This window comes from Euphorbia lathyris, chromosome 7 (assembly GCF_963576675.1).
Source record: "Euphorbia lathyris chromosome 7, ddEupLath1.1, whole genome shotgun sequence".
Classification (NCBI taxonomy): domain Eukaryota; kingdom Viridiplantae; phylum Streptophyta; class Magnoliopsida; order Malpighiales; family Euphorbiaceae; genus Euphorbia; species Euphorbia lathyris.
In genome coordinates, this window is record NC_088916.1 from 54272650 (window position 1) to 54291301 (window position 18652).

The 18652-nt window shown below is 33.8% G+C and overlaps 2 protein-coding genes across 2 annotated transcripts; one reads left to right on the forward strand and one right to left on the reverse strand.

Annotated features, from left to right (window-relative positions):
• Positions 1 to 2466: 2466 nt before the first annotated feature.
• LOC136200470 (pathogenesis-related thaumatin-like protein 3.5) lies at positions 2467 to 3507 on the forward strand. The gene is made up of 2 exons (XM_065990846.1): positions 2467 to 2610; positions 2697 to 3507. Exons 1-2 carry the CDS (start codon positions 2553 to 2555, stop codon positions 3389 to 3391), a joined length of 753 nt encoding a protein of 250 aa, XP_065846918.1. The 5' UTR covers positions 2467 to 2552; the 3' UTR covers positions 3392 to 3507.
• Positions 3508 to 6760: 3253 nt separating this feature from the next.
• On the reverse strand, positions 6761 to 14026 carry LOC136235499 (uncharacterized). Its single transcript, XM_066025206.1, has 17 exons — positions 13548 to 14026; positions 12541 to 12897; positions 12310 to 12450; positions 12001 to 12133; positions 11759 to 11872; positions 11590 to 11663; positions 11305 to 11379; positions 10865 to 10957; positions 10645 to 10705; positions 10139 to 10471; positions 9554 to 9680; positions 9364 to 9463; positions 8654 to 8723; positions 8410 to 8562; positions 8172 to 8267; positions 7545 to 7864; positions 6761 to 7459 (listed from the first exon to the last, which is right to left on the reverse strand). The coding sequence occupies exons 1-17, from the start codon at positions 13629 to 13631 to the stop codon at positions 7208 to 7210; spliced, it is 2583 nt and encodes an 860-aa protein (XP_065881278.1). The 5' UTR covers positions 13632 to 14026; the 3' UTR covers positions 6761 to 7207.
• Positions 14027 to 18652: the final 4626 nt, after the last annotated feature.

Genomic DNA, 18652 nt, shown 5'->3' on the forward strand with positions numbered 1-18652 from the left:
AGTTTGAAACGGGACTCATATAGTGTGGAGACAGCACGGTGTCAGGCATGCAACATGATGTGTGAGTGCTAAGTTCTATGTCACTTTTGTTGTTTTGTCATCCTTTAATTATGGGATAAGGTACCAGAATAGGCCTAATGTATTTGAGAAAGTACCAATTTAGGCTCAACGTTCGAAATAATACCAATATAGGTTTAACGTTTACAACATAATATCAATTTAGGCTTATCGTTTACAACATAGCATCAATTTAGGCCCCATGTACAAAATAGCATCAATATAGGCTTAACGTTTTACAAAATATATACAATTTAAGCTAAACGTCATAACTAAATGAATCATATTATATATTTTTTCCATATTAATGTTATATGTTATCTTTTTTATTTAGTTTTATATTCTTATTTATTATAATACAATTAATTAGTATTCTTGCCCATTAAAATCTTATATTCGTTTTTCATAAATGATTCTATGACTACTAAATTTCATTACTCATGTATATGCAAACTAAAAGTAATTGAATATCCACAATATTTCGAACACTGACATGTATCAATAATATTGTGGATATTCAATTACTTTAAGCCTAAATTGATATTCAATTACTTTAAGCCTAAATTTTATAAATGTTAAGCTTATATTGGTGCTATTTTGTACATGAAACCTAAATTGATGCTATATTGTAAACTTTAAGCCTAAATTGATATTATGTTGTAAACGTTAAGCCTATATTGATGTTATTTCGAACGTTGAACCTAAATTGATACTTTCCAAATACATTAAGCCTATTCTGATACCTTATCCAAAAAAAAAAAAATGATACAAGCGATGAGACAGTTTTAAGCGAATTGCTAATTCTGAACGGATTGTAAATATAAGTTACATTAAATAAAACATTAGTCAAAATTTGGAAAATAAGGATTAATTTTAACGGAGAAAAATGAATCTAACAGTAACAAGAAGTGGAAGAAAGTGATATAGGGGAGTGGAGGAAGCCACGTGATCTATGAACTATCAACTGCCTAAGTACGTGTGAGAATGGGAGGTCACGCTCTGATGTTTGCCACGTGATCTTCTTTGTGGAATCTCTTCTATCTTATCCCTCTACTTGCTCACGTGACTTCATATAACATAACCAATTTATTATGATTTTGCTATTTCTTTAAAATGTTATTTACTTGTTTTAATCGATTTTTTTTTTTTTTTAATGTTTAAGCTTCACAGGATCCAATCCTTTAGTTGGAACACTAATTATTACTATTGTTAGGGTAATAATATCACATTATCATAAAAGTGCAAAAGCACTAAACCCATTGACATTCTTTCATTTCTAACATAATTTTCACTTTCAGAAGTTTTGTATTTTTATCGGTTTCAAATTAACATGATACTGCTATTATTGGTTGATGAGATAAAAAAAAAAAGTGAGACGTGAAAGAAAGGAAGACGGTGAGTTTGAATTTTAATTTTTTTTGGATTTATAGATAATAATTAGATAATAAAAGAGTTAATTTATAAAATAAATAAATATTTCTACCAAAAAATAAATAAATAAATAAATAAATATAAAAATTAAAATAACTCTTTGGTCTTTAACTTTGACTATCATATTTGACTTTTGTTAATACTATTAATCAGTTTAAACTGTATTTACTAACAGAATCAATCATATTTACCTATTTATCAACTTTTAAATCATATAATTTAGGTTTGAAATAACCTAAACCACGTGATTTATTTTTGTACTTTTCCGTTAAAGTTAATTATTTATCCTACTACATATCGAAAATAAAATACTTAATATATCATTTGTCCCTGAATTTGTCCAAAAAGCTTAATTGGCCTTCTGAACTTTCAAAGTGCCTTGATAGCTCCTTCAACTTGCATAAAGTATTCAGTTAGCCTCCTCAATTTGCGCAAAATGTAATCAATTGATCACTCGGTTACAAAAAAGTAAGTTAAATGCGAAAAATGTATTGCACAAGTCTTAAAAAAAAGTGAAACGACCGAAATCGGGGTTTACAATTCTTAGATTAGAGAAGACAAGTTGTATGGTTGAGCAAATAATAACATCATTTTTAATCTATTTTTTTTAATTATGTAATAACATTCTAAGATACGTATTTAATTTACTTTTTTTACAACTGGGTGATTATTTGATTATATTTTACGTAAATTTAAAGAGCTAATTGAATATTTTATACAAGTTAAAGGATTTATTGAAGCACTTTAAAATTCAAAGTGTCAATTAACTTTTTGCACAAGTTCAGAACACAAATGATGTATTAAGCGAAAAGTAAAGGACACCAAAGTTATATCCGTTGGATAGTAGGGACGATCCATGCATGGGAATTAATATAATTAAGAATCCACGCTGTAATTAAAACAGAATCAAAAAAACGATCATGGAAAGATAGTAACCTCTTACTTAAAATTAATTACTTAATTAACAACACTAATCACCAAATATAAATACTATATTCCACCACTCCAACTACATCCATTCTACCCTAATTTTTCTTTCTTCTTCCTCCCTAAACTGCAATCAAATGGCAATCTCATCTTTCTCTTATCTCCTCCTCCTCCTCCTCTTCCTCTCAATCTCAGGTACAAATCTCATATTCCGATCGATAAATGTTAGATTTAAAATTATAATGTTAATTGTTCATATTTATTCTTGTGATAATTTTCAGGCAAGTTCGCAAACGCTACCGTTTTTACTCTCCAAAACCTCTGCAGCTACACCATATGGCCGGGAACTCTCTCCGGCAACGGCGCTGCTATTCTCGGAGACGGCGGTTTTGCATTACCAGCCGGTTCATCCATCCAGCTCCAAGCTCCACCGAATTGGTCCGGACGGTTTTGGGCTCGAACAGGCTGCGCATTCGATGCTTCAGGAACCGGAAAATGCGCCACCGGTGACTGTGGCGGTACTCTAAAATGTAACGGCGGAGGAGCTCCGCCGGTTTCTCTCGTGGAGTTCACTACTGCTATGAATCCGAATGAGAACGATTTCTACGACGTTAGTTTGGTTGACGGTTACAATGTTGGTTTAGGTGTGAAGGCGTTAGGCGGGTCGGGTGATTGTCAGTATGCGGGTTGTGTGGCGGATCTGAATTCGAATTGTCCGGCGGAATTACGGGTTACAGATTCGGGTTCGGGTTCGGTGGTTGCTTGTAAAAGTGCGTGTGCAGCTTTTAATGCGCCGGAGTTTTGTTGCACCGGCGATCATGGGACTCCGGGAACTTGTGCTCCGAATCAGTATTCCGTTATGTTTAAGAATGCTTGCCCAACTGCGTATAGTTATGCGTATGATGATGCGTCAAGTACCTGTACTTGTTCCGGGTCGGATTACTTGATTACGTTTTGTTCCACTGGATCTGGATGATGTCGTTTCAATTAATGATTGTTGATTTTAATTTTTGTGAATGATATATAGTTTTCATTTGATTTATATATTTTTGGATTTATGGAAAAATTGGATATCAAATCGGTTCAACAATATCTGTCGTATTAATTAATTGTTGTATTTGGTCTTAATTAAGTAAATTGGTGGGATGTGATTAGTTGAGAGAGACCAATTTATTTAATTAATTTAATATACGAAGGAAATCTTTCTCAACTTATGAGTCTTGTTATGTTGGTTGCTGGGCGGAGACAGCCCGGAACTTGGGGACTAGAACCCCCAGCTTCCGGTACCACCCTTGAAAAATAACAATGCAGTTCTGAACAGTCCTAAGATAATTAAATTAGTATTTATAAAATAGGACTTAATGTATAACATGATATTCAGGTGATAATCTTGGTCTAAGTGGTATTTATTGTTTCTCCACACACAAAAAAAAAAAAAAAAAAATGGTTCCAAGTTCAGTCCATCCTATTCTCAGTTTTATTCATTTTAATGTTTCCCTGAATCCCGTCAAATCAAAATGTGAATATTAACTTTTATTTTATCATTGTTTTTATCTAGTTATAATTTTTCTTAAATTAAATTTTTTTTTCAATCAAAATGTCAATATTATATTTAATTTATAAAGAGTAATATACTTGTTTAAGGGTTTTAATTTAGAAAAATAGCGTTGAACTTATAAAAAATTAAATATATTTACGCTTTTCACGTTAGGCACTTTTAATTTTTTTAAACAATTTTATCATGTTGAAGGCCCAAAAAGAATTCATCTAGCCCGTTAAAAAATTACCCCAAATTATAAGACTAAAATTAGCCCTCCACATATGAAATCGTGGCTCCGCCACTATTTAGTTGAGTTGATTCATACTTGCTTATTTACCAAATAATTAGACTAGTGTTTCATGTTAATAGTTTCATTATATATGGACTTGAATCGAAATTATATCAATATTGCTAGATCTTCATAAATTTTAACCAATGGGTTAATGACAATCATAGTCCTCTAAGTAATAGAAATAGAACACTAATATCACAAAATCTAATTTCTTAATATCAATATCATTCAATATTTACTGAAAAAGATAAGTGTGTGACATCCAAGCCAAATTTTTGCACATAGGTTAAAAAATACTTAGTTTGATCTTATTAGGTTCTGTTGATATGAAAATTGAAATGAGAGAATGAAAACTAGGTTAGGTTTTGTAAGATATTATTGTTATTATTTTTTAATCATTGTATTAAAATATGTTTAATGTTGTCTACACGTGTTTTTTCAGTGACTGTTATTGATGGAATATGGAGGATTACATGAGAAATCAAATGTAAAATTAAATGATTTTAATGTTAAAAAATTAAGTTTTATTATATTAACATTTCATCCCTAATACTAGAAGGTGTATAATTAACTCAATAGAATATTGAACCCAAAATCTAGTAAGTCATAGTCAACTCAGGTCAACCATTTTTTTGTCATTTAGTAATCATATCAGTATTCAGTACTATCATATTGATAACATGACAAGCACAAAGGACTAAGGAGTACTCCCTCCAGGTATTGGCAGGTATTGCTCAGAGCTCTAATGGCTTCTTCTAAGAATACTGTTTTGCAAGGAAGCATGGAACAGGCAATTCTGGAGGATAAAATAAAACGGATTAAACCTTTGCTTGGGGCTGATTTGGAAGATTAATAAGGAGGTGGGAATAGTTGAAAATTAATTCTAAGGGAGGGACTGTTTTTGACCATGGTTAAGAAAATGTTACCATTCCGGTGCACTAGGCGCCGGAATGGGTACCACTGTACAAGTCAAACTTGCACAGTGGAATACTATTTGGAGTAGTAACCATTCCGGCGCGTGTGGCGCCGGAATGGTCACTATTCCACTCCACCCCAATAAATATTAAAAAAATTTATTATTTTATAAAAATAAATATAAAAAAGAAATTAATTTATCATTTTATAAAAATAAAATTATATTATAATAATGTTATTGAATTTGTATTTTATAAAATTTAATTTTGCTGGAAAACGTTATGATTAAATTTACACAATTTCATACGTTATGTTTAATCTGTACTTCACTTAAAACTTTACGGTTAAATATTTAGGGCCCGTTTGTTTTCTCTACTGTTTGCTGTTGCTGTTGCTGTTTGCTGTTACGGTTTGCTGTTTGCTGTTACGGGTTGTTGTTGTTGTTTGCTGTTGCTGTTACGGTTTGCTGTTTGCTGTTAGAAAAAAACTGTTTTTCCAAAAAGCAAAGAATCTCTGCTTTTGTAAAAGGCTGCTTTTCGGGTGTGAAAGGCAAACATGAGGTTACTAATCAAACACCTAATGCTGCTTTTCAGATTTAAAAGGCAAACAGTAGATCACTAACCAAACACCTAAAACTCTCCTTTTTGAAGTGAAAAGGTGAAAAGGTAAAAAGGAGCAACCAAACGGACCCTTAGTATATTACTAACAAAAAAAAAAATTAGTGTACTTCACTTAATCAAATTTTCTTTGAAAATGTCTAAAATATTTTACTCTATTATTAATATACTAAATATTTAGTGTATTTCACTTAATCACAATTTTAGCCCTAACGTATGAAATTGTGCAAATTTAATCATAACGTTTTCAAGCAAAATTAAATTTTATAAAATACAAATTCAATAACATTATTATAATATAATTTTATTTTTATAAAATGACAAATTAATTTTTTTTATATTTATTTTTATAAAATAATAATTTTTTTAATATTTATTGGGGTGGAGTGGAATAGTGACCATTCCGGCGCCACACGCGCTGGAATGGTTACTATTCCAAATAGTATTCCATTGTGCAAGTTTGACTTGCACAGTGGTACCCATTCCGGCGCCTAGTGCGCCGGAATGGTAACATTTTCTTAACCACGGTCAAAAACAGCCCCTCCCTTGGAATTAATTTTCAACTATCCCCACCCACCTCCCTATTAATCTTCCAAATCAGCCCCAAGCAAAGGTTTAATCCAAATAAAACACTGACATACACTTTTTTTTTTTTTTAGTTTTATTTTCAATTTTTCATTTTCACAGCTGTTTCTCTTAATTCAAAAAAACGTATCAGGCAGATAAGTTATATCTGTAAATTGTATTACTAAAACCATATGTATTCAGTTTCAGTTCAGTAAATTGTATTCAGTTCAGTAATTTATCATTATTTATTATTATTATTATTATTATTATAAACTTGTTTATTTTAATTATTACTATTTTTAAAATCTAATATTATCATTTCAATTCGATAGCATACTGTTCAGTTTTCAGCAGGCCTAATAGCCTGATCTCTTCGGCAAAACACCTGTAGATAAAAAATTAAAAGCATTATCATTTAAACAAAGAATGGCAAATCCAAGCCATTACATTAACCATAAAGAGTCCAAATATCTATATACAACTTGGTTACGGATGAAATAAAAAAGGATAGACGAGGAAAACAACCAAACATAGGCCTTCGGCCTAGCCTCTGATCATTCATCAAAGAAGCTTTCTTCCTTTACTTCCTTTTTCTCTTTGTTTTTTCTTTTTTTTTTCTTTCTTTCTCTTGCATACAATTGCAATTCTCTACATTTTGACTTTCATCTTTGAAAGCCTTCATCTCACCCAGATTTCTTAAATGAATTTTGGGATGAGCAAAAGACGGACGGACACCTAAACCTAAGGCACGTACAATATGTGCCAATCCTACAATGGAAGCCCTAGTGAAATTACAAGCCAAAATTACGATAACAATAGGGTGGGGTGAAAGAAGAAAAAGGGAAAAATAAAGACCTACAGCTACCTATATTTTACAGACGTTCCTTTCGAAGACGAATTACTTGAAAATAACCTTATTCCTAGTCGATTCAACCATGTCCCTTTTAGCTCTCCAGAGCCTGTGCATTGACCCTCACTTTCTTCTTCACTGCTAAATAGAGTTTGGTCTGAGCAGTCAAGTGATGCTCCACAAGCTAAATTATATGACTGACATGCTGAATGACACACCCGAAGCCTGTCATCTCCATCCTTATCGCATTTTTGTATGGATATCTGCTCATTTTGAGCATAAAAATTAGTCCAAAATCATGAGTAAGCTAAGCTCGTAACAAAGCAAAAATAAGACAAAACAACTTACCCAGCAGGCTAATCGCTTAGCAACAGTGTCGCAATAGCTGCTCCCAAAGATATTAAATAACTTCCGGGCACCACCTGGGAAAAGTCGATGATAGTTGGGCATTACAACAACTTCTTCTAGCTGCTGTAGTATACTTGGTTCACTAGGGGCACAATGTTGACCGGATATATCATTCTCAAGAACATTTTTGCAGACTGAAAGGCTAGACAAAAGCTTGGAGCTATTCTGACAAGTATAGCCTGCATAGTCTGAGCATCGAAACTCACAAACTCCATTATCACATACACCGCCGTGAAGACTGCACTGTTCATCACAAACAGCTGGATGCAAAGGGATAGTTAAGTCAGAGAATGGCAAACCAAAGCAGTCATGGACCAAACATTTTAGTCAAAGTAACCATAAAACGAAGAAAATTTTAGAGAAAGTATAAATTCATTCACTTTCATTAAAATGCAGGCATATGTGAAGCCACTTGATTAGTACATAAAGAATACCAGATTTTGGTTTAATTCCCCCTGTATTATACTTCAGCACAAGTTACTAATAGAAGAACTAACTCAACTTGTATTTGTTCAACTAAAAATTTGGTGAAACCAAAAGGAAAAAGAAAAGATCAGGGATCGTTACCAGTAGAGCAGTCAATGCCAGTGTAACCTTTTTTGCATTTACAAATCCCGTTTAACTGGCAAAGGCCACGCCCATTGCAATTACGAGGGCAGGAGCCTGCAACAGAAATTCCGGCAATGAAACTTTCAATGTATTAATAAAAGAAACCAATTCAAGTAACTTGAAAAATTGGGATTCCACAAATGTCATCCCATTGATTGACTAAGAAGAGGTACATAGTAGGGATATAGGTGCTTACGTTGGCCACAATCATGACCACGAAATCCAAGGAAACATTGACACTTCCCGTCAACACAATCTCCATTGAAATTACATGAACCAGGGCATTGCCCAGGAAGGGACAGCGAGCTTGTGCTACAAAGTTCATGGTAAGCAGGGCAAAGCAGCTCACCTGGAGACAAACAGATAAAAAAACAGAAAATGAACAACAAAGGATTTCATAATAGAATGCATTCAATCTGTAGATAGAACAGAATTATTACCATTGAAGCCAGGGAACTGAACAGGTCCACCAGTTTCTGGACACACTTTCCAAATGCCATCCACAGCAACCTAAACAAACACCGTTAGAAGTGCAACCAATATATGAAAGAAAAAGTGATAGTGAGAGAACGCAAAGCACAAAGAAAAGATAACAGCCTTCCAGTCTGCAATCCTGCTCTCAGGGCAGCACAAATGCCCGACGCAATTTCTGAAATAACTATTTTTACAGTGTAAGCTTCCTTGAGATTGCACATCCAATATGATGTGCAAATAATACAGTTCTTGCTGGGCAATTGGATATTATATTATTATACCATGTTCAAATTAAAAAAAAAAAAAAAAGATAAGGAGTTCCTACAAGAATAATATTTAAGAAAAAAGAAAATCAAAAACTGCTTGCTTATTTTCCTCAAGTTAATTGTTGTTTTTCAGAAGAAATTAGCATATTTTAAGTTTAGTTGGTTATTGAATTTGTGCAAAGGAAAATGTTCAACTTCTACACCAAATAATAATCTTGATTGCACCCAAAATATCCGCCAAATTTATCAGTGGATAATAGAATGACGCCGTTTTATGAACAACATACTTTTTCTTATTTTTGTAAAATCAAGCTTGCACAGCCACAAGTTACTTAACCAGATAATACCGCCTAAGCACCTCTTAAAAAACAATGCAGATCATATAGGAGCATCAAAAGTCAAAATCATACCTCAAGAGTTCTATTAATACATCTGTGCTGATAACAACCATTTCCTTGGGTCACAGAACCCCGCACAAACCCAGTGCGCACTAACGATGAAGCCATACACCTATTTACACATTTAGACAGATATTAAGAACTGAACCATAAGCTTGTTTCCAAAATTTATTCTAAAAAAGCTTCAATCATAAGTTTTCACCTGGAGCTACCCCCTCGAACTTCACCCAACATTCTATCAGGCGCCCGTGCACTGTTAGTGTCTGTACATGATCCATCAGAGTAGGCCACAAAATAAGTACAATAATCAGCAAGTGAAGACTGTCCACCTGAAATTCCCAGTGACAAAAATTAAAATTACTTCAAATAGCGGGCCAATTGACACCAGTCTTGGTTTGCCAGTACACTTCTAAAAAATGGAACGAGCGCCATGATTAGTATGCAGCCATTATCAGGAAAGAAAAACTTCGTAAAAGACCCAAGGGAAAATAACAAATCATATATATAAAATGGTTTCAAAGCACACCAAAAACTCATCATGATTATTAAGAATATGTCTTGGACTTGCACTAGTCACATCCAATCTTATAAATATAAGACTGTATCTTCATATTAGACGAAGAATCGAAAATGAGAAATTGTCAGAACCAAATATAGATGAATTTAACCTTTCACTAATAGTATATTTCAATCAGAAACAATTGCACAATTATGGAATCAAATTAATATGTAAATAAGGAGATAACCATGCAATTAGAATGGCAGAACGCATTGCTCAAGAACACACCTTTATTTGGTTGCGGAAAGTAGCGAGCCCACTGAGGAAGATCTCCACTATAATTTACAATAGGGCAATAACCCTCTGCCTCCCTGTTGTAGGTACAGCCTGACAACTGGGTTGTGTTGCAGTGGTAAGCTCCCTTCCACAGATTGCAAGGTGAGGTAACAAAGTCAGTTCCTTGGTTGCGACCCCAGTCAAGTCGATCTGCCATACTATAGTTAGCCTGGTACCACCCGCTATCCTCCAATAAAGCCAGTGTCATTTTCGAAACAACAGATCTGGTATCGACAGATCCAGTCATAATCTCATTCATCAGAAGTCTTTTTTCCCAATGTGACCCTGCAAACCAATTAAAATAGTTACTTTTGAAGTACTCAAACTGTCCACATCTTATACAGCCATTTATTTTTGGAAGGAATAACATGCAATTGCAGCTTAAATAGCACAACTGCCTGTACTCGTGACTAAGTATTTCTATTTACTTAATATCAGAGGAAGGAAGGAAGGAAAACCTGATGTGCCACGTCCTCCTCCGTCTTCAAGTTCTAAACCAGTAAAATTCTCTGAGAATGCCTGCCATTTGAGAGCACTCATCAAACTTATGGTGGTTTTGAGTATTGTCACTATTAAATATGAACATCTTTATCTCCCCATGGTCCCACCAGCATGACAAGGGCATTAAACAACAAAAGAAGTGTAATCTAAAAAATAGTAATATCTACATAACAATACCCCATAATGATGACGTGAGTACATGACAACACGTGGAAGCACTACACGAGTTACCAACCGCCCAAGCTTGTCATCCACAACTTGTTCAGTAACCTATAAAGATAAAATAAGAGAGAAGGAACAGCTTCAATATTGATTCAAAATACCTGTTCACACTACATACATTAAACTTGATCTTTAAAATTATAGCATTAAGTCAACTCCATATTTACTTGGTTGAAAAAAAAAATCTAAGAAAAATTACTGGCATGACAAACCAAAAAAGGCAATACTTGGGCATCCTCAACAGACATTTCAAAGTTGAATCAAAGACATTGTTTACTAGAACAAAACCACATTGGTTTCCAAGACACAGCTAAAATCTTTTCAAACCAAATTCATTGTAGTTGGCTAACTTAGGCATTTATTCATTAATTGAGAATGTGCATCAGAATTTCTACCTGACCACGTCTTCTTTTCCTCTCATCCCTAAAATGAGCAAAGGCATGCGGATCAAAACCAAGAACGTGCATAACCTGCAAAAAGATAACCATCTAAATCAATTCAATAATCCACTAGCCTTTGGCCTAGTATACTTCCCACTAGTGAAGGTAGGAGTCATGGATTCAATCCCCATGACTTGCAAATAATCCCCCCTACCCACACTATCTAATATTATTTAAAGAAAAAAACAATAATAAAAATCCATACTAATTCAATTCCAATTAAATTTACAACAGAATGACCTCATGAATTAGAGTAGCCGAGAGCAAAGTTTCAGCCTCAGCCGTCAAATGACGAGGAGCAACATTCACATGTCCTGCAAAAAAAATGAACAGATTAGATACACATCATACATTTCGTACCAAGTGTTACATATTGAAAGATTCAGAATTCTCAAGAAAAAAAAAATACCAGCAATTGCACGACCCCACTGATCACGTTCACATGCCACTGCCCATGCAAGAGTGTTGCCTGTGGTAGGCCTTGTGGTCACCAATAAAACTAAGTCCGCATCAGCAACACCCTCTGGATGATTTAAAATAAGCATAAAGAGCTAACTTCAGTACTTTGAATACAACAATCGCTAATAAAAACTCATAGTAAAACGATGAGCCATTCACAAAGCCAAAGACACCAGAATCCAAAGATGATACCTTCAACATATTCACGTGGAAGTTGCACCCCTCCATCTTGCCCACACGCAGAATATCCACTTAAACGCAAGTTCCCTTTCACAGGCTCAACAGCCAATGCTCTCCTAAACCAATCGGCTGTCTGGCCCAAAGCCTAAATGAAATTGTTCCACAAGAAAACACTTCAATAAAATTCTCTGCTCAGATCATTTGCATCACAAATTAATAACTCAGTGATTGTCAATTGTCATTGCAAAATACAAGTCAAAGCATGTTCAAGCTGATATCAAATATAAAATAGCACTAATAATGATTTGAAGAGGTGCAAACCTTGTGAAGGCGATGCCTTTTGTCTTCCCCTGATATATCATCCAGAGTACAATTATACCAGCAGTCACCATAGATTGGAGGGTCACCATGAGGATTGCAAGAAGGATTACGAGGAAGAGAAGAAACAGAAGGTTCTCCAAGCTGATTAAAATAAGACAGAACAATTCAGTATCAGTTACAACAGTGACTCCTAGGTGCACCAGAACTTCACATATAAATTCTGACACCAACCTTCACAACTTCTCCAACTTTTCGACAGTCTCTATCTGGTGAATGGCCAACAGCATCATAATTTAAAAAAATCCTAATGGGCCGCTTTGCTTCCCTTTGCTGCACTCGGAATTCAGAGAAGCCAAGCAATGCCCTTCCTCGGTTATGAAGGGATTTAGATGTACCAGAGTGATCATAGACCTGTGGGGTAACAGAGTACACCTTGCGACCAGGCCGCCTCCTCTGTTCAATTATCTGGTCATGAATACATGAATGTGAGGCAATATTCCCAATTCCTCTTTCTGTGCCTTCCCATTGCACTTGGTTTCCGTGGGTGTGCGCAATAGAAGGTTGAAAGCATAATAATATTAGAGCAATCTGTTGGAGGAGAAAGAAAATCACATGTTTGTGGAAAGACATGAAAAGAGGATCACAAACAGATAGTGTCACAAATTTGGAAACAGTTCAAAACAGTAAGTTTTTTACAACAAAACTTGCTACAGAATTAACAGATCTAACAACAGCAAATTCACATAGGAAAAATTAGAACTCTCTGCAACTGGTGAGATCAACTGAGCTTAACTACAAGCTCATAAAGCAACTAATTGTTGTAACGCTAGCCCAAAAATCCCTCAACGGGAAACTGAAGCTGGTGGTATTTAAGAGACGAAGAGAGAGAAAAGGAGGCTTCTTTTGTTTTGCTAGAGAAAAAATTACCGGAATGAAACATGAAATCCAAATATAGCACCATCAAATATTAATTATCATGACCTCAGTTTCCCAATTACGCATCATACCCACACATAAATCTAAGCTTGCTTCCCGAGAAAAATTAAACTAATGCCTATTAAATCTCAGAAATCTGATAGTCACTTGTAGGGTTACAGTGTCGCAGCAAAATAAACATTTCCTACTTCTCCCGCAAATTCAATAAGAAATTACTGCATTCCTCACTTACAAAAGAAATTGTCTCAAACACAGTAGAATTAACTAAATAAAAACAATAAGAAGAGGAGGAAAAAGCTGACCTCGATAACAACGACTTCGAATCTGAGCTTAGAGTGAAACCTAAGAACCGAGCATGAATAACAGCGGCACGTAATAACCTCCATGAAAGGTGAAGAAAAGGGGTAAGGGTTAATAATAGAGTAGATTCCATCAAAACGCCGGCGATTTTCCGATCGGTCTCAAGAGCTTGAAAAACCGCTGGCGAATCCGCATTTCAGAATGGGAAATGTAAATAGAAATAAATAAATTGAGAAATTAGAGAAAAACAGAGTATATCAGAGGGATAGAAGCATGACGGAAGAAGGAAGTAAAAGAGAAAGCATTGATGAAAGTGATAATTAGTAAGACGTGCGCAAAAGAGTCTTGGAATCGAAGGATTTGTTGGTTTTTTAAGAAAACGAGGGAGGAAGAGAGAGAGAGATGAAAAAAGAACAGTGACAGTGAAGAAGCAGAAAGACAGACAGAGAGAGAGAATTGAAAATCAAATGGATTGGGTGGGGGTGGGTGGGTGGATGGGTTGGGTTTAGTCGAAATCGATTACTATATTTGATTAGATTTATATTATTTTGATTAAATCTTTATTTTTAGTTTCTTAATCCGAGCTTTGAATTGGAAATAAATTAAAATATCATCCTTTTAAAAGTCTATTTTATCTTTGTTCACCAATGAATTTACGAAATAGCCACCATTTTTTCTGTTATACTAGTATTAATTAATGTCCATTATTTATTTGTCACTGCTATTTATATTTTCAGGACTTTGTACAAATGCAGACCAAGTTGTGTTTACATTTATATCAAAAAACTCTTAAATTGTAATTTAAAAATAAATTTTATTTTTTTAATAGAATGATTCAATAAATGTAATATAGAAATAAAGGTCAAAAAAATATAAACATTTTTTCTTTTTGAAGAAATGTTTAATTTTGTTTTCATGGTCAAATTATCTTCATAAACTTATTGAATAACACCCATTTTACTTTTTCATTTGTTTTGAGGATTAAAGAATCAGATGCATTTTTCTCTTTAAAAAAATCATAGATATTTTATAGATTCGGTTTATTGTGGTCTAATTGAGGAGGAAGAAGGAGATTTTCGTCTTCCTTCTTTCTCTATCCACTGTTTATGTTCTTCTAGTTTTTTTCTCCTTGTTCGTTAAGTTTTTTTATCATTTGATTTCATATTGCCGAATCTTTTAATCCGTTTGGTCTGTATCTATTGTTCATCATCTTTGCATTTGTAACCTTTTTTTGGTTTAGTAAGATCGAAAATAGTAGATTATCCATAAAACACTACATTTAAGGGATTGCAAAACAAAAGATTCACATCCAAAAATTCAGAATGGTTTAAACAAAAAAGTAAGCACTACAATTACTTCTCGGCGAACTTTGAATGACAATCAGTATATGTTTCACTTGTTGTTTGTGTTAGTGGTACATTTAATGTTTTTTTTTTACTTTTTATAGTTTATTTCTTATCTTCGTCGATTGTGCATTTATACTTATGTAATGTTTTATTCCTTGCTGTTTTCATGCTATCATTGTACTCTTATTATTAATGAAATTTTGACTCTATTTGGTAAAAAGCTTTTAGGGGTAAAATTTGATGTTTGAGCCACTTTAAAGGTTTTGACTAGAGTTTATTGGGTAAAAAAAACTAATTTTAAAAAAACTGATTTTATGAGCCTTTTCAATTACTTCATCCGTTCCACAAGTCTTTCTAGAGATTTTTTTTTGTTTTATAATACATGACGTTTTAATTCAATCCATGTACATTAATTGATTTTCACCAAGTATACCCCTATTTTTTTTGAAGCAGTATACCCCTATTTAAGTTGTTTGTTTATTTTAGGAACAGATAAAAATTAATTAATAGATGTAATTAATATAATAATAACAAAGTCTTTTTAGTTAAAATTAATTATATTTCTTAATTCTTGTATCTTGACCTTTAAAAACAAATATTATGGAACAGATGAATTAACTTATTGCTCCATCTTTTTTAAAGACGATTTTATTCCTGATTACTACTCTTTAACTCTAATTAAAAGTTTTACCATATCCTTATTTACCACTTTATACAAATATCGATTAGCAATCAGTTAAAAAACCAAACAAGTTTACACAATCAACTAGTTAAATCAGCTAATCAAATTAATTTAAAAAAAAAAGTAAGCGGCTAACAGCTATTTGCTAAATAGGCTTTTAACATTCTAAAAAAATCAAACAAAAATTAGTGATATAATTCTTTGGAAAATGATAAAATTAAACTAATTTTTTATCATAGAAACAAAAAATTGAGTTGGTTTATACTATAACTTTAGACGTAAAATAAACTTATTATTAAAATATGTAATTATTTGATATTTAACGATCTCATTCATATATTTGCATACAAAAATCAAACAAAATTCATTTACCAAAACAAATCAATTCATTATAAGAGTGATAGTAATGGTACCAGTTGTCTAATTTTATAGAGGACACATGTCAGAGAAATGAACTGTGTAGCCATTAAAGGTAAGGGAAAAAAATCTAAGTGAGACGTGGAAAATGAAGAAGGTGGTGGTGGATGAAAATGAATCTTTAATTTTGAGCCACTTGTAGATAAAATCATAAAATTAGAAATTCAGCCCTCTTCTACTCCTTCTAAGATGGTCCAAATTGCTTACATTTACAAGTTTTTTATAGTACCAATTATTTTATTTTTCATAACGGTATTTTTTAGTGGTTAAAACGCATAAAAATAATGATATAAATGACATATTAATATGAATTAACGCAAATTTCTGATCGAAACGAAATGTAACAACCACATGTCAGGTATTATTACGAAAAGAAACTAAATTTTAGTTTTTTTTTATAAAAATAATCGACACATGATAGCCAAGTGGTGCATATGTGAATGTCATGTGTCATTTAATGGGGATTTTCCATACGGTTTTGGGAAATCTTCATACCCATTAAATTAATAATATTAATTTTTATGTATACAAAAATTTAATTATAATATTTAAAAAAATAACCAAAAACATCTAATATTGTACTGGTTACATTACAAAGTAACTAGCAATTGCTGGTTACAGATAATGTAACCAACAACAATTGCTGGTTATATTGGCCCTGTACCTATTTTTTATAAAAAGTTATTAATTTATTATGATACATTGATATAAAAAACAATGGTTAGAAATTAAAATTAATAATTTTATTCAAGGATCTCTATGGAGATTTTTCGGAGACCCTTATGGGAATTTACACTATAACGGGACGGAGATCCCTACATGACGGATATAGCAATCCCTATCCCTATTTAGGTTTTAGAGGGAAAAAATTCCCCGTCCCCATCTCTCTCCTCAATTTTTACGACTATTTTCCAATCTCGTTGATTTGGATACCCGCGGTTTTTAAATAATCCCCTCTCTATTGCGGTCAAAACTTTTACATCAATATAATAATTACAATTATTCAATTCATTAAAATCACTTCTATCAATATTCATTAAACTTTTATTTATATTTTATATCAATTTATTAAAAACATATGTGTCGAAACTGAAAATTTCTAAGCGAACCCATTTTCAAATGGGTTCGGTTAAGTTTGTGTTAAGTTTGTCATTGTTATTCAGTTTTTTTTTTAATGAAAGAATGATATTATATCTCAAGATAAATCTAATGCCAATAGGCTTACAATCGACTCAGAGATAATATTAGTTATTACAGTACCAGAAGATGATAAACCTAATCTAGCCACAGCGTCTGCGACCTTATTAGATTGTCTATGTACGAAATGAAAACTACACATTGGGATCGAGCTCGCAATTGCATAACAATCCGCCAAAACGAGTCCAAGTCCCGAGAAATCATCTTCTTGGTCCTGACATAACGCATTAATAACGACTTGAGAATCTCCCTCTACACATACCTCCACATCTCCTCTCTCCTTGATCCAACTTAGAGCTTCACGGCATGAAATAGCTTCCGCCAAAGTAGGAGAACTCTGCCCTTCAATCTGTCTGTATCGGATAGCCACAACCTCTCCCATCTCATTCCGAATCACAGCGTCGACTCCACTGCTTCCATCCTGCAGATTCATGGCTGCGTCGAAATTTATTTTTAAACCAGAAACAGGCGGGCTCCAATTCTCATTTGTACGAACATTGACAGCAGCAGAATCCGCCATGTTCAAACTCCTCGCCACCCTCCAAGCTTCAAGGAACTGGTTTGCACGAGTTGATATCTGAGTCGGGATTATTGCACGCTGGTTCCATACCAACTGATTCCTTCCATACCAGATGTACCATAATAGTGAGGCACAATTACCAGCCTCCTCAAAACTACTATTATTTAAAGCTTCAACCCACCACTCATTAAAGTTGGAAGAGAAATTACCTCGTAGGTGAGCGATGGAAGAAGCATTCCAGATTTGAATCAACACAGGGCAGCAAAGAAGGAGATGCGAAACTGACTCCTCCGAAATCTGACAAAGAGGACAATGAACATCAATATCAACACGACGGTTGAACAGGGATACTTTCGTTGGGATTATGTTCCAAGCTGCTCGCCATAGGAATTTTTCACCTTCGGAGGGCAAGACATCTGCCATAGCTTATTCCAGGGAGCATTACGGGTAGTCTCCGAGGGATCAGGATGGTCATTCATTAAAGAATAATAAGCTGTTTTAACACTAAAAAGTCCTTTCTTGTCCTTCCGCCAACAAAGTTGATATTCTCTTCTCCCAATAGGTAAAGGTATTTCCAAAATAGCCTTCTGATCCTCAGGGGAGAATAAAGCTTCAAGCATCTCACGATTCCATTGTCTGTTTACAATTATACGGTCCACTGTCCAATCCAAATGAACATTAGATTCAGATATCATGGGAACTCCATTGGCCGTTGGCAACCACTTGTCAACCCATATACGTGTGGAACTGCCATTACCAATCCGCATGCTGACCTCATTACGCATTAGTTGTTGAGATTGGAGTATGCTGCCCCATATTGCACTTGGATTTGATCCTAACACCGCCTCTCTAAAATCAGTATCAGGAAAATATCGGGCCTTGAACAAAAGACTGACCAGGGAGTGAGGCTTGGTCAGAAATTTCCATGCTTGTTTAGCTAGAAAC